At 47.9% G+C, this 15732-nt stretch overlaps 2 protein-coding genes across 2 annotated transcripts in view; both read right to left on the bottom strand.

Annotated features, from left to right (window-relative positions):
• Positions 1 to 15732, bottom strand: part of LOC141271435 (uncharacterized) — a gene marked incomplete at its 5' end in the record, with an annotated part of 223463 nt that overhangs the window by 191037 nt on the left and 16694 nt on the right. The gene's annotated exons all lie outside the window — the stretch shown is intronic.
• Positions 1 to 15732, bottom strand: part of LOC141271936 (uncharacterized) — a 49599-nt gene that overhangs the window by 33406 nt on the left and 461 nt on the right. The window contains exons 3-6 of the mRNA XM_073682186.1: positions 15605 to 15728; positions 15424 to 15521; positions 14781 to 14871; positions 12676 to 13677 (exon numbers count right to left, since the gene is read on the bottom strand). Of these exons, the coding sequence (XP_073538287.1) occupies positions 12676 to 13677; positions 14781 to 14871; positions 15424 to 15521; positions 15605 to 15728 (1315 nt within the window). The remainder of the gene's footprint in view (positions 1 to 12675; positions 13678 to 14780; positions 14872 to 15423; positions 15522 to 15604; positions 15729 to 15732) is intronic.

Below are 15732 nucleotides of genomic sequence, written 5' to 3'. Positions count from 1 at the left end.
ACCTACCCCTTACTTAGAGACTGCCCCGGTTACTTGTCGTGACCTCCAGCCCGTTCTTCCAGAGACTGCCCCGGTCACTTGCCGTGACCTCCAGCCCGTTCTTCCAGAGACTGCCCTGATCACTTGCCGTGACCTCCTGCCCGTACACCCAGAGACTGTCCCGGTCACCTGCTGTGACTGCCTGCCTGGTCGCCACCCGCTCCCTTACAAGGACCGCTCCCTTGTATAGTAGCCCAGAGGTTCCGCCTCCCAGACCCGTTACAGTTTGCTCGGGCCATGGAACCCGGTGGCACCCAAGCTCCCTCGCTCTCGGACCTGTGTCATGAACTGTCCCGTCAAAGGTCCCAACAGGAGTCCATCCTGGGTCACCTGCGGAATGTCAATACTCGCCTGGACACTCTGACTGTTCCACCAACAACCTCCGCCAGTGCCATGTCTCGCAATCCGGCAGCTCCGCTGTCCACTAACACCATGATATCCTACCCCGGACCTCGGCTTTCTGCACCTCCTCGCTTCGGAGGCGACTCAGCCCAGGCTCGGGGCTTCATAAATCTGTGCACCCTGCACTTTGAACTATTGTCCCACCAGTTTAACTCCGACCGAGCCAAAATTGCATTCATCATGTCCCATCTCACCGGGGAGGCCCTGGCCTGGCTAAATCCTCTATGGGAGAGAGGAGACCCCCTGGTGTCCAACTTGCCTGCTTTTCTCACGGCTTTCCGGAAAGTCTTCGACGAACCCGGACGGAAGACCTCATCCGCATCATCGTTGCTACGCCTCCGTCAGGAAAGTCTCACCGTGGGCCAATATGCCATACGGTTCCGTACCCTTGCCTCGGAGCTGGCCTGGGATAACGACGCTCTGGTTTCCGTCTTCTGGGAGGGTCTGTCCGGCCGTATTAAAGATGAACTTGCCGGTCGGGACATTCCTACCACTCTCGATGACTTAATAACTCTTGCCACCCGGATTGACCTACGGTTCCAGGAGCGTGCCAGAGAGGTCACCCGTGAGAGGAGGTTACCACGTCTAGCTCCTACTTTTCAGAAACCCGTCACTCCTTCTGTCTCTAACCAGGTACACCCTCCTGAGCCTATGCAGGTCGACCAGACCAAGATGGTCAAGACCCGTTAGGACTTACGCCGTGCCGAGGGGACCTGCTTCTACTGTGGCAGTAAGGAGCACCGGATCCGTGCCTGCCCGGAGAGGTCGGGAAACGCCTGTGTCTAGGTTCGCTCAGAGGGGTCCACCTAGACAAGAATAAATCCTCTCCATCCCTGCTGTTGTCAGTTTCAATCGTCTACGGGGAGAACCGTTATTTCGAACTAGCCCAACTGGACTCTGGAGCAGCCGGGAATCTTATTTCACAGTCCCTGGTAGAGAAATACCGCATCCCCACCAAACCTCTGGCTGTACCCTTGTCTGTTGCTGCCGTGGATGGGGGGCTCTTACCACGCCCCATCCAACTCATCACCGAATCCATTACTCTGCAGGTGGGAATGCTGCATTCTGAAAGTATCTCCTTCCATGTTCTGCCTGGACTCTCTCACGCCCTCTTGCTAGGCCTACCTTGGCTCCAGAAACATGCACCCGTTCTTGACTGGCAGACCGGAGAAGTCCTTCGCTGGGGACAGGGCTGCCATAAGACCTGTCTGGTTCCCGTTCATCCCGTCCGTCCTTCTCCTACCCCAGCTAATCTACCTGGACTTCCGATTCCTTATTGGTCTTATGCTGATGTCTTTAATAAAAAGGAGGCAGAGACACTACCCCCTCATAGACCATACGACTGCCCTATCGACCTGTTACCTGGTACTTCTCCTCCCCGTGGGCGTATTTATCCATTATCCGCTGCTGAGACCCGGTCGATGTCCGAATATATTGAGGAGAATCTGGCCAGGGGATTCATCCGGAAATCTACCTCCCCGGCGGGAGCAGGCTTCTTTTTCGTCAAAAAGAAGGACGGCTCTCTCCGTCCCTGTATAGACTATAGAGGCCTTAACCAGATCACGGTGAAGAATAAGTACCCCCTTCCGCTCATTCCGGAGTTATTTGATCGTCTGAGGGGGGCTAGAATCTTCACCAAACTGGACCTCCGTGGGGCGTACAACCTGGTTCGTATCCGTCAGGGGGATGAATGGAAGACGGCATTCAACACCCGGGACGGCCACTATGAATATCTGGTAATGCCCTTTGGCCTCTGTAACGCTCCTGCCGTCTTTCAAGAGTTGGTCAATGACATCTTCCGGGACCTTCTCTACTCCTGCGTAGTGGTGTACCTGGACGACATCTTGGTCTTCTCTCCGGATCTCCAGACTCACCGGAGGGATGTTCGTCAGGTCCTGCTCAGGCTCAGGCAGAACCATTTCTACGCTAAATATGAGAAGTGCCTCTTTGAGCAGACCTCGCTTCCGTTTCTGGGCTACATTATCTCTCAGACCGGCCTACAAATGGATCCTGAGAAACTGTCTGCCATCGAGAAATGGCCCCGACCAGAGGGGTTGAAGGCTATTCAACGGTTCCTGGGCTTCGCCAACTATTACCGCCTCTTCATCCCGCACTTCTCTTCCCGGACTGCCCCAATTTCCGCGCTCACCCGTAAGGGTACTAATCCCAAAGAGTGGCCGCCCGAAGCAGAGGAGGCCTTTCTTTCCCTAAAACAGGCCTTCTCTTCCGCCCCGGTGCTGCATCGCCCGGACGGCAACAAGCAGTTCTTCCTGGAAGTTGACGCCTCCTCCTCTGGAGCCGGAGCGGTACTTACTCAAAAATCATCTTCCGGGAGAATGGTAACTTGTGGCTTCTTCTCCAAACTCTTCTCCTCTTCTGAGCGCAACTATTCCATAGGAGACCGAGAGTTATTGGCCATCAAGCTGGCGTTGGAGGAGTGGCGTTACCTACTCGAGGGGGCTCTTCATCCGGTAATAATTTACACTGACCACAAGAACTTGGCTTACCTCCAGCATGCCCAGAGACTTAACCCGCGCCAAGCCCGGTGGTCCTTGTTTTTTGCTCGCTTTGATTTTGTTCTTCATTTTCGCCCGGCTGACAAAAACGTCAAAGCAGACGCCTTGTCCCGATCCTTTCTGGTGTCCGATCTCGAGGAAGAACCTAAACATATCATCGATCCCGCCAGAGTAATGCAGGTGGCTCCCGTGAGTCTAAATCGTCTCCCTCCCGGTAAGACGTTTGTTTCAGTACCTGATCGGGAGAAGATCCTACACTGGGGCCATTCGTCTAAACTAGCTGGCCACGCCGGTCAGAAAAAGACCCTCCAGCTTATTGCCCGGCACTATTGGTGGCCTACCCTGCACAAGGACATAATAGACTTTGTTTCTGCCTGTGTGTCCTGCGCCCGCAACAAAGTCCCGAGACATCTGCCAGCCGGACGCCTCCTTCCGCTTCCTGTACCTGCTGCCCCCTGGCAGCATATAGCAATGGACTTTATAACTGATCTCCCCGTCTCTGCCGGTTGTACGGTCATTTGGGTGGTCGCTGACCGCTTTTCCAAGATGGCTCACTTTATTCCCCTGCCAGGCCTTCCGTCTGCACCCGAGCTGGCTAAAGGCTTTATCCGCCACATCTTCCGTCTTCATGGCCTGCCCCTCCACATCGTGTCGGATCGTGGGGTACAGTTCACCTCACGTTTCTGGAGAGCCACTTGTAAACTACTAGACGTCACCCTGGACTTCTCTTCCGCTTACCACCCACAGTCCAATGGTCAAGTGGAGCGGATCAATCAGAACCTGACCAGTTACCTCCGGCACTTCGTTAATGCCCACCATTCTGACTGGGTGGATCTCCTACCATGGGCCGAGTTCTCTTATAATAATCACGAGAGCGAATCCTCCTCCAAATCCCCGTTTTTTGTAGTCTTTGGTCAGCATCCTCAGATTCCTTTTCCTGTCTCCACCTCTGTGGACAACCCGGCTGCGGAATCTCTCGTTAGCAAATTTTCCTCCATATGGGAGAGTACCCGGTCCGCACTCCTTCTGTCATCCGAGCGTATGAAAAGACACGCTGACAAAAAACGCCTGGATCCTCCACAATTTCGTCCAGGAGATAAAGTCTGGCTCTCATCTAAATATGTTCGACTCAAGATACCTTCTTACAAGTTAGGGCCTCGGTTCATCGGTCCTCTGGAGGTCATCAGTCAGATCAACCCGGTGGCCTATAAATTGAAACTCCCGGGCAACTTACGGATCCCTAACTCCTTCCATGTATCTCTCCTCAAACCCGTGGTGCTTAACTCTTTTTCCAAGTCTACAGGTACGCCTCCTGCTCCGGTTTCTGCTGAGGACGAGTTTGAGGTAGAGAACATTCTTGCCAACAAAAGGGTAAGAGGAAAGACCTTTTTTCTGGTAGATTGGAAGGGGTTTGGTCCTGAGAAGAGAACGTGGGAGCCCCGGGAGAACATCCATGCCCCTCTCATCCTAGCTAAATTTCTATCTGGCCTAAAAAAGGGGGGGCCTAAAGGGGGGGGTACTGTAGTGCCGGCGTCCCTGCCCTCTGCTAGGCAGGGACGCTGTTCCCCTCACCGCTCTGCTCCGTGCCCGGCGTCCCTCTCCCGCTCTGCTGGCAGCGCGCGCTCCTTCCCGGCCACTGTGCTTAGGGCGCGCGCGCGCGCCCTCCCTCCCTCTTAAAGGGGCCGCGCGCGCCGTCCTAAGGAGTCCCCGGCCAATGGCCGGAGGACTTTACCATTTATAAGGCACCTCCTCCAAAATGGAGGTGCCCGAGCAATGTTGTTGCACCGTTCTACTCTGCTTCAGCCCTCAGGTCCCGTTGCCAGTTACCTGCCAGTTACCTGCCAGATTCCTGCCAGCTTGCTGTCCTAATCCTGCCTGATTTCCTGTTACCTGCCTGCCTGCCTGAGGTCCGACGGTCTGCCTTACAACTCCGGTCAGTCTGTCTAAGGACCAACTTGCCCGCTCACCTGGGAGCGCACATCAGCTACCTGCCTGCTTGCCTGAGGTCCGACGGTCTGCCTTACAACTCCGGTCAGTCTGTCTATGGACCAGCTTGCCCGCTCACCTGGGAGCGCTTCTCCGCTACCTGCCTGCTTGCCTGCCCGGAGGCTCCGCTGTCACGTGCTGTGACCACCAGCTATTCCAGACTCTTGCCCGCTCACCTGGGAGCGCTTCTCCGCTACCTGCCTGCTTGCCTACCTGGAGGCTCCGCCATCACGTGCTGTGACCACCTGCTATTCCAGAGACTCTCGCTTGTCGTGACCTCCAGCCCGTTCTTCCAGAGACTGCCCCGGTCACTTGCCGTGACCTCCAGCCCGTTCTTCCAGAGACTGCCCTGATCACTTGCCGTGACCTCCTGCCCGTACACCCAGAGACTGTCCCGGTCACCTGCTGTGACTGCCTGCCTGGTCGCCACCTGCTCCCTTACAAGGACCGCTCCCTTGTATAGTAGCCCAGAGGTTCCACCTCCCAGACCCGTTACATCGGGTAAATATCTTCAGGTCCGAGTTGAGAAGAGCAATGTGTCTATAATTTGAACAATCTAATGGGTCTCTACAGATCTTATGAATAATTGTGAGGTAGGAGTGGGACAGGGTGTCAGGGATGAGTGCTCCTTCCATAAAGGAATTAAACAGTCTGACCATATGAGGAGCCAATTCCTCTCTAAAAGTCTTCTAATAAAAATAAGTCAGGCCATCGGGACCTGGGGATTTGCCCAGAGGAATGTCCTTAAGGATCTCCTCCACCTCCTCAGCCATCAGTTTTATTCATATAATCTGCCGCCTCTGGAGGAAGGGTCGGCAGCTTGAGATTGGATAGGTAGCTTTTCAGCATTTCCGATCATCTATTCTGACTCACTGGAAGAGGATCTTTGAGATTGTAAAGATTTTGGTAAAATTTATGGAATATTTTTGAAATAACAGAGGGGTCATACTGAATTGTACCCTTTTCATCTCTAAGAGCGTGAGGAGCTAGGGCTACAGAGCGGTCTTTTAATTGATTAGCTAAAAGAGTATGAGCTTTATTGCCCATCTCGTAATATCTCTGTTTACACTGTGTTCCAAATTATTATGCAAATAATATTTTCTCAGATTTTCCCAAATTACCTATATGAATGTCAGTCATTGTAATTTTCCAGTCAAATAACTATTAGAGTACAATTGAAAGGTTTTTTGTACAAACTGCCTATGATAACAGTATATTTTTAAAAAAATAAAAAACTCAAAATGCATGTTCCAAATTATTATGCACAGCAGAGTTTTCAACCTTTTCATTTTAATAAAGAACAAAAAAATTGTCATTTTTGAAATTATAAGCATTAGCAGGTTATTACAAACTGAAATCAAACAGTTTTCAACTCAAAATTTTATTCTAGGTGATGTTACATTTGCACATAGGACCGCTTGTTCGAAAGGAGCTTCTGAACTCTCTCGTCCATTGAATTTGTCAGGTTTTGGATGGTTTCTGCTTTAATTGTTTTGCATGAGGACAGAATACCCTCCCAGAGCTGTTGCTTAGATGTGAACTGCCTCCCGCCATCATAGACACTCCTTTTGATGATGCTCCAGAGGTTCTCAATGGGGTTGAGGTCAGGGAAGCATGGGTGCCACACCATAAGTTTGTCCCCTTTTATGCCCATAGCAGCCAGAGATGCAGATGTGTTATGTGCAGCATGAGACGGGGCATTATCATGCATGAAATGATCTTGCTGCGGAATGCACGGTTCTTCTTCTTGAACCATGGAAGGAAGTGCTGTTTGAGAAACTCAACATACATTATGGAGTTCATCTTTACCCCTTCAGGGATCCTAAAAGGGCCGACAATCTCTCTCCCCATGATTCCAGCCCAAAACATTACTTCACCTCCTCCTTGTTAGCGCCGTAGCCGTGTTTGCATGGGGTGTCCATCAACCAGCCATCCTCCACTCCATCCATCTGGACCATCGAGATCATTTCATGCATGATAATGCCCCGTCTCATGCTGCACATAACACATCTGCATCTCTGGCTGCTATGGGCATAAAAGGGGACAAACTTATGGTGTGGCACCCATGCTCCCCTGACCTCAACCCCATTGAGAACCTCTGGAGCATTATCAAAAGGAGTGTCTATGATGGCGGGAGGCAGTTCACATCTAAGCAACAGCTCTGGGAGGGTATTCTGTCCTCATGCAAAACAATTGAAGCAGAAACCATCCAAAACCTGACAAATTCAATGGATGAGAGAGTTCAGAAGCTCCTTTCGAACAAGGGGTCCTATGTGCAAATGTAACATCACCTAGAATAAAGTTTTGAGTTAAAAACGGTTTGATTTCAGTTTGTAATAACCTGCTAATGCTTATAATTTTAAAAATGACCATTTTTTTGTTCTTTATTAAAATGAAAAAGTTGAAAACTCTGCTGTGCATAATAATTTGGAACACAGTGTAGAGTATAGAAGCATCTTCTCGACTTTACACATGACGAGGTTTTTTAATTCCTCTCTTGCAGCGACCGGCTTCCTCAGAACTCTCCTAGACGGTGCCATTGTTAGCCTCCTCTATAGGCTTTTAATTTGAGAAGTGAGTCTGGCATGGGTATGGTTTGCATTTTTTTTTAGCCTACTCCCTTCTCTGATACAGTAGCCCCTCATCACCACCTTGTGTGCTTCCCAGAGTACCGAGATAGAGGACACCGAGCCTGAATTAAGTGAAAAAAACTCTTTTAAATGTTCCGATAGCACTTGCCTAGTGTTTGGATCTTTTAACAAGAACTGGTTCAGTCTCCAATGACACGTCTGCACAGTCGCAAACTTTGTTTTTAAGTTCAGAAGTATTGGAGCATGATCTGACCATGTAATGGGATCTACCTCTGCCCCAGACAGCATCCTAAGAATTGTAATGTTACCAAAAAATTAATCAATTCTAGTGTGGGTGTTTTATGGGGGGGTCGGCGAATAGAAACAGTAAACCCTCTCCCAAGGATGGGCAATTCTCCACAAATCAAACAGCGAGTGCGATCTAATCAGTTTCCTAAAGTTTTGGGCCAAGTTAGCTGAATTTGCAGAGGGAGGAGAGTCCCTTATTGAATGTCTGTCGATAGATTCTGAAAATGGGACATTAAACTCCCCACCAACTATCAGTGGCGCTGCACTCAGACCGCTAAGAAGGGAAATCACTCTTTTTAGGAAACTGATTTGCCCCACATTCGGGATGTAAACATTGCACAGACAGACAGATTTACCTCCTAGTAAGGCCTCCAATATAATATACCTGCCGTCAGGGTCCAAACTGGAGCCCCTCACCTGGAGTGGGCAACTTGAGGAGATCAGGATTGCTACCCCCCCCCCCTTCTTATTCTCATTAAAAGCAGAATATACCGTTGGGAACTGTCTAGCCGTAAAATGGAAGGTTCCTGACTTATCAATATGGGTCTCTTGAAGGAAGACTATAGCCGGTCTGAGCCTTCAATTCTCTCATGGTTATTCTTTTTTAGGGGAGTTAAGTGTAAGAAGAACAATATTACTACTCACTCTTTTGGAGTATACTCCTTCAAGAGGGTACGGCTTCCCCCGAGGGGGCAATTTGTCAACATCCCTCAGTGATACGTGTACCTGGGCTTGTGAAGAAGGGGAGGTAAAGCACAAAGGGAGGGTGTTATGACAAAGACAACAATAAACACATAAGTAACTTAGTAAACTCTACAATAATTTCAGATTTCTCAGAAAATTTTCTGGTAGGGAGCACTTCCTGCGGCAACTACTGAGCCCACAGGATAATGACTATTGATCTAACAGGCTGTCCTAGCTGTCACCGTAATGACAACCCTAATAGAAACAGATATAAAAAGAAAAACTGTCCCCTATAAATGTAGATTGGGGGGGAGAAAATACCCGGAACCACCGAGGAAAAAAAGTGTCTGTAACTCTCTCCGGAACTCTCCATAGAACACAAGATGCTGGTAAGCCTGCGGTTATACCGCAGTGTGGGATTATGGCAAAAAGTCTGAACATTGTAGCAAAAAAATGTACCGACCAATACTAAGAAAAAAGGTGTAGCATCGGCGTCTCTGCCCCCTGCTAGGCAGAGACGCCGTCCCTCTCACCTTCCCGCTCCTGGCGCGGCATCCTCCAGCACTCCTCTCCCCGCTGCTGCCGGCGTGCGCTCCTTCCCCGGCACTGTGCTTAGGGCGCGCGCGTGCGCTCTCCCCCTCTCTTAAAAGGGACCGCGCGCGCCGTCCTAAGGAGTCCCCGGCCAATAGCCGGAGGACCTCCCATATATAAGGCACCTCCTCCAAAATGGAGGTGCCCGAGCAAAGTTGTTGCACGGAATACTTACCTCTGCTTCAGCCCTCAGGTCCCGTTGCCAGCCTGACTACAAGTCCTGTCTGCCAGCTTCTCTTCCCTCCTGCCCGACAGTCTGCCTCCGGTCTTCCACCAGTCTGTCTATGGGCAAGTCCACCTTCGTTCCAGGAAGCACCTGCCAGTTACCTGCCTGCTACCTGTCGTGCCTGCTAAACCCGCTCACCTGGGAGCGCAAGTCTGCTACCCGCCTGTTACCTGCTAGCCTACCTGGAGGCTCTGCCGTCACATGCCGTGACCACCTACCAGTCAGCCTAGAAACTACAGCCTGCTTGCCGTCACTTGCCGTGATCACCTGCTAGCCTAACTGGAGGCTCTGCCGTCACATGCTGTGACCACCTGCCTGTCAGCCTAGAGACTACAGCCTGCTTGCCGTCACTTGCCGTGACCACCTGCTAGCCTACCTGGAGGCTCCCGCTGTCACTTGCCGTGACCACCTACCCGCTTGCCAAGAGACTTCTTCTGTCACGTACCGTGACCACCCGTCAGCTAACCCAGAGACTGCTGCCTACCAGTTGTGTCCATCCGCTATACCGGTCAGTCCCTGCTGTCTGACCTGTGGGAGCCACCTGCTCTCTTACAAGGTCGTCCCCAGAGTAGCACCAGGTCCCTCTGCTCGGTCCCTCCCTGGTTACGGTGTCGTTTGCCGCCGTCCGACCAGGGTCCGTCCGGGTTGATACTTAGTTATGCCCCTCTGGGTCCCTCCTTGCACCGCGGCACAGAGGTTCCACCACCCGGACCCGTAACAAAAGGAAAGTTTGGAACGCCCTGTCCACAGAGCTGGAGGGACCCCTGTGTCCCTAGGAGAGAGTCAGCGTGGTCGAGGGGATCGAGGAGTCTCCTGTCATCTCTTCTTCCCCTTCGGCTCCTCCCCCTTTTCTTACTCCAGGCTGGTGGGGGCGCCTCAGGAGGGTACGGAGTGTCCCAGTCCACAATCTCAGGGACGGGGATGCCCAGTGTGTCACAGAAGGCAGGAAGGTCTGCAACAGTTCTCAGGACAGACAAGACTCCTTCATGCTTTGCAATCAGAGCAAATGGGAAGCCCCACCTATAAGGGATTTTTTTGGCCCAGCAAGATCTGTAGCAGTGGCTTTAAATTTCTTCTTTTCTGGAGGGTTAAGCGGGAGAGATCCAGAAACAATTGTATTTCAGAGTCCTTGCATTTTATCGTTTTTTGAAGTCTGACCCTTTTCATTAATTTTTCTTTTGTTTCAAAATCGTGCAGACAGCATATAATGTCTCTTGGGTGCGTCATAGAACCCTTTTGTTCTATCCAACTTGATGTGGGTGGTGGGGTCCCCTAATATTGAATTGAAGATTGTCTGGAGTATTAGTTTAGGGTCCTCTTGTTCATCAGATTCAGGGATGCCACGCAGTCTAATGTTACACCATCTCCCTCTGTTATCCAGGTCCTCCATTTGTGTGCTGAGGTCATTCACTGTTTTCTGTTGTGCTAGTGTAGCTTCTGCAGCTCTGCTACATATGAGCGTGTAGTGTCATGATCCCCTTCCAGGACATTTATGCGGCCTGCCAGGTGATGCAAGTCCTGCCTCACACACGTGATTTCATTTCTGCATGTTTCCTTCACCTCAGTAATCAGAGTTTTAAAGTCCTTCTTAGAGGGTAGTAAAGATAGATTTTTTTTCCAGTTATAGGGGGTTAAAGGTAGATCAAGTTCCTGCCCTTCATCTTCAGATGATGTTAAAGGAGGGCTCCTGGACACTGCAGTATCTGCCGCAGTTAGGGACTCCCGGTCTGTGAGTCTCCTCCTGGTCCTCCCAGCAGAGATCTCCTCTCCACTCCTATTCTCCTCCACAAACTGGGCCCGGGGTTAAGAGAGTCCGCCCAGCTCCCCAGGAGGGTTTCATTGTGCTCCCCCGCCATCTGCACCCCCTTTATAGTGCTGTTCAAGGCCTCACCTCCACTTTCCATGTGGGTCCGTGAGGCAGGGGGTTCCCTTTCCTCTCCCTCCTCCCCAGCAGGAGAAGCTGCGACCGCTATCACCTCTTCCCCTGTTCCATGTCGAGTCATCCTCTCCTGCTTTCTGCTGGAAGGCATGGAGCAAGATGGTGCCTGAGTACCTGGTCCCATCGGGTCCCTTGTGAAGGCCTCTAAGACCTTTGCGGAGGCCGCCGCAGCAGGACCTGCGCGTGCCGCAGATCGGGCTCTTCTCGGTCCCATGACCACAGGGTAAGTGGCCGGTATTACTTAGGGCTTTTTGCCTTGTTTAGCTTGGTGTCCCGGAGGAGCTCCTCGGCAGCACGTCCTCTCACTCTGGCATCCATACATGCCCCCAAGTGAACATTCTAATACGAAGTATGAATGAAGCACTACCATGTAGCATAGTTAACACCTTAGCCCGCCACAGATGCTCGTTTAGTATTCGCTACATCAATATACACAAAATGGCTGCCAGCATTCCTCAACTTGATATTCTTGGAGGCAATATTGTAGCATCTAAAGGATTTAGGCATAAAAACAAGTAGAAACATTTCAAACAAAAATATTTAATAATAAGTATTGAAACACAGGAACATATATATTAAATTAAAATAGTCACTGCACATGGTCGATATTTAGTTTGTAAATTCTAATAGCATTTTGGATAACAGATGTTTATTCATTTGCACACATTTTTTTGTTCATTTATTGATCTAAATGGCTTTCTTTTTCTCGTGTATGCCATGAGAAAATGGCTACAAATGACAACAGAAAATGGCTACAATGTCTTTGAATCGTGTGATGTGAACATACATAAATATGAAATTCTCTGATGGGTAATAAGATCTTACTTAAAAGAAAAAAAAAAGGTTTTGGTATCGTGTTAGCCAATTGAAAACGGATTGATTATTATTTTGTTTCTCCCACTGAGAACAATCTTGTAGTTATGATACCTTTCAATGGCTAACAAAAATAAAATAATTGATATTACAAAGCAATGTTTCGAGACTACTTAGATCTCTTCATCAGGCATAGTATAACAAAGTATCTGAAGAAACACAAATACATACACAAAAAGAGCAGAGACATGACATAATTAATGGACATTAAAAAAACAAACTGAGCTCAGAGAATATATACCATCTCCTGGTATATATGTGTGTTTCTTCAGATATTTTGTTATACCATGCCTGATGAAGAGACCTAAGTAGTCTCGAAAGCTTGCTTTGTAACATCACATTTTTTTATTTTTGTTAGCCATTAAAAGGTATCATAGCTACAAGATTATTATCTTGTTTCTCCCACTGAGAACAATCAAGATCTGACTTAACACTAAAATGTTTCCCACATCCCAAACATAAAAATGGGATCATCCTGGTGTGACTTCTGATGTGCGACAAGTTCCGATTTTCTTTTAAAATGTCTTTCACAAGCCAAACACGAGAATGGCTTCTCTCCTGTGTGTTTTCTCTGGTGTGTAATAAGATTTATTTTATCTTTAAAACATTTCTCACAATGGGAGCATGAAAATGGTTTCTCTCCTGTGTGAGTTCTTCGATGTGAAACAAGGGTTCCTTTTTGGGAAAAACTTCTGCCACATTCTGGGCATGAAAATGGCTTTGTTCCTGTGTGAATTCTTTGATGTATAACAAGAGCTGATTTTTGGATAAAACATTTTTGACATTCTGAACATGAATATGGCTTTTCCCCTGTGTGACGCCTCTGATGTGTAACAAAAGATGACTTCTGATTAAAGCATTTTCCACATTCAGAACATGAAAATGGCTTCTCCCCTGTGTGAATTCTCTGATGAGTAACAAGATTTGATTTAACCTTAAAACCTTTCCCACATTCTGAACATAAAAAAGGCTTCTCCCCTGTGTGAGTTCTATGATGAGTAAAAAGAGTTCTTTTAATAGCAAAACATTTCCCACATTCTGAACATGAAAATGGCTTCTTCTTAGTTGGACTTCTCGTTTCAACACGTTTGGATTTTAGGTGAAAAGATTTCTCACATTCTGAACATGAAAATGGTTTCTGTCCTGTGTGACATTTGCCAAGATCAGATTTCTGTGTAAAATATTTGCCACATTCTGAACATATAAATAGTTTATCCCCTGTGTGAATTTTCTGATGTATAACAAGATCTGATTCCTTGTAAAAACGTTTCTCACATATTGAACATGAATATGGTTTCTTTCTTGTATGAGCTCTATGATGTTTAACGCCTCTTGTGTGACGTTTTTTTTGGTTAACAGTCTCAGAAAAATCAGAAGAAGGGACCTGTTGTAAGAAATCTAATGGCAGATATTGTCTGTGAAGATCGGAATATATATCTGGGATGATGTCATAATCTTCATGTGTACCTTGTGTAATAATTTCAAATTCTTCTTTAAAATCTGAAGATGTCGGATATCCCTCTGAGTTCCAGGTACAGTCATCTACCAAGAGTAGAACTAGATTTCATTATTTAATAACATTTACAAAATTTTTGTATACAAATTTCTATACAAGTTTCAAAGCATATAACAAACTTCAATTATTACGAATTGTTCCCTTTAGGCTATGTGCCCGCGATGCAGAAATGCTCTGGATTTTTTCCTGAGCGTTTCTGCATCTCCCTGGCAGAAAAAAACGCATGTGGATTGTACATGTGTTTTTCCTGCCAGGGACATGCGGAAGTGAAGCGTTCTTCACTTGCATTTCCGCATGCGGGTTGTCAAGAGCTTTCCAAGCGATTTTAGCATCACTGGGAAAGTGCTTGTCAACTTGGTCACACTATATAAATCCATGCAAACGGCATGGATTTATATAGTGTGACCTTAAAGAATGGTAAAAAATAAAAAAAATACTTACCCTCCGATGGCCCGCGCTGTCTTGCTTCACCGTCCCGGCTGCCGGCAGCGGTAGACTGAAGGACCTGCCGACGTCAGCGTTGCGTGACCAGTCACATGACTCTGACGTCAGCGCAGGTCCTTCATTCCATCGCGAACTGCCGGCAAGCAAGGAGGAGCGCAGCGCGGGCCGCCAGAAGGTAAGTATATATTTATTTTTTATTTTATTCTTTTTTTTACAGTTTTCTATGGTACCCAGGTCCGGAGGAGAGTCTCCTCTCCTCCACACCTGGGTACCATCCGCACATTAGAACGCAAGGAATGCGCATCTACATATACAGTGATGAGTAATCCATGCATTCTAATGCAAGTCAATGGCGGCGAAAACGCAGCACTTCCGTAAAATAATTGGTAGTGCTGCGTTTTTTTCCGCAATGATAATCCGCAGCGGAAATTTCCGCAGCATGTGCACAGCACATGCGGATTATCATTGGGGAACATGGCAGGCCTTCTACCATGCGTTTTTTAAGCGTTTCTGCAGCGTTTTTGCCGCTGCGGAAATGCTTAAAAAACGCATCGTGGGCACACAGCCTTAATGTGTTTTGGCTAAAACACTGATAGAACACAGAGTGTAAAAAATCAGCACAAAATTGAAGTTCCTAATGAGAGTGTAGAATATGACTTCTCAGCATTTAGTGGTCACTACTCACCTGTACTGTTCTCTGTAGGAATCTCCTCTTTACACGGCTCATCACCCCTCACATTTGTCTCTGTAGTATTAATATGGGTTAGATCTTTACCCTGAAAAAGCCACAGACAGATGGAGAAGCCATATTAATTTTTTTTGGTGATCAGTAAAGAACATTAATTAGCAAGACGACCAAAAATGACATTACAGCAGTAGTAGTTTCAAATAAAAATGTACAGGATTCTAAGGAGTTAGACATAGTTATGAGAGAGTGGGTTAATAACAACTCAAGAACATCATACACACTTCATATAATGTATATATAATCAGTTTGGCTAGTCATGCTACAAATTGTGTTAGTGGTGGAAGTTAGGCTTCTGCAACACAAATATGATGTGGCTATTTCGAGTGGTGGGGGGGCTTTGGCTATGAATTTGTGTACTCAGGACACAACCTGCTATCACCTTTTCAAACTACTTGATCAAGTTTCTTGCCCTTCATCACCACATGGCACTGCGCAAGAAGCTGGACAATAGTAGAGCTAAGTTTTGAAAGGATTCAATTGGCGACATGCAATCATTTTTATTCTATATGCAAGTATGAAAAACACCATTACAAAGGACATTTAACCAGTCGGGACCTAATTTCACCTTCCCTCCATCTACCTGATAATCCTGAGTAACACTGGGATTTTCCTCTTTACAGTCCTTTGGAGGAAGAGGATGGGGATATCTCTCTGGTGTTGTCATCTTACTGGATAGAACTGGAGGAAACACATACAGGGACTGAATTCATTCTTTACATTCAGAAAATTATAGGCCGTGTGTATTTAGTCCTGTCTATTACCTGGTGATGTGAGGGGCTGGGGAACCTCCGTCATGACATCCTGGTACAGATCTTTGTGTCCTTCTAAATACTCCCACTCCTCCATGGACAAATAGATAGTAACATCCTGACACCTTATAGGAACCTGA

The sequence above is a fragment of the Phyllobates terribilis genome, unplaced genomic scaffold, assembly GCF_046119375.1.
Source record: "Phyllobates terribilis strain yellow unplaced genomic scaffold, ASM4611937v1 Scaffold_5__5_contigs__length_657084704, whole genome shotgun sequence".
In the NCBI taxonomy this organism is placed as follows: Eukaryota; Metazoa; Chordata; class Amphibia; order Anura; family Dendrobatidae; genus Phyllobates; species Phyllobates terribilis.
The sequence above is the reverse complement of the archived record's forward strand: the minus strand, read 5'-3'. Positions and strand labels throughout refer to the sequence as shown.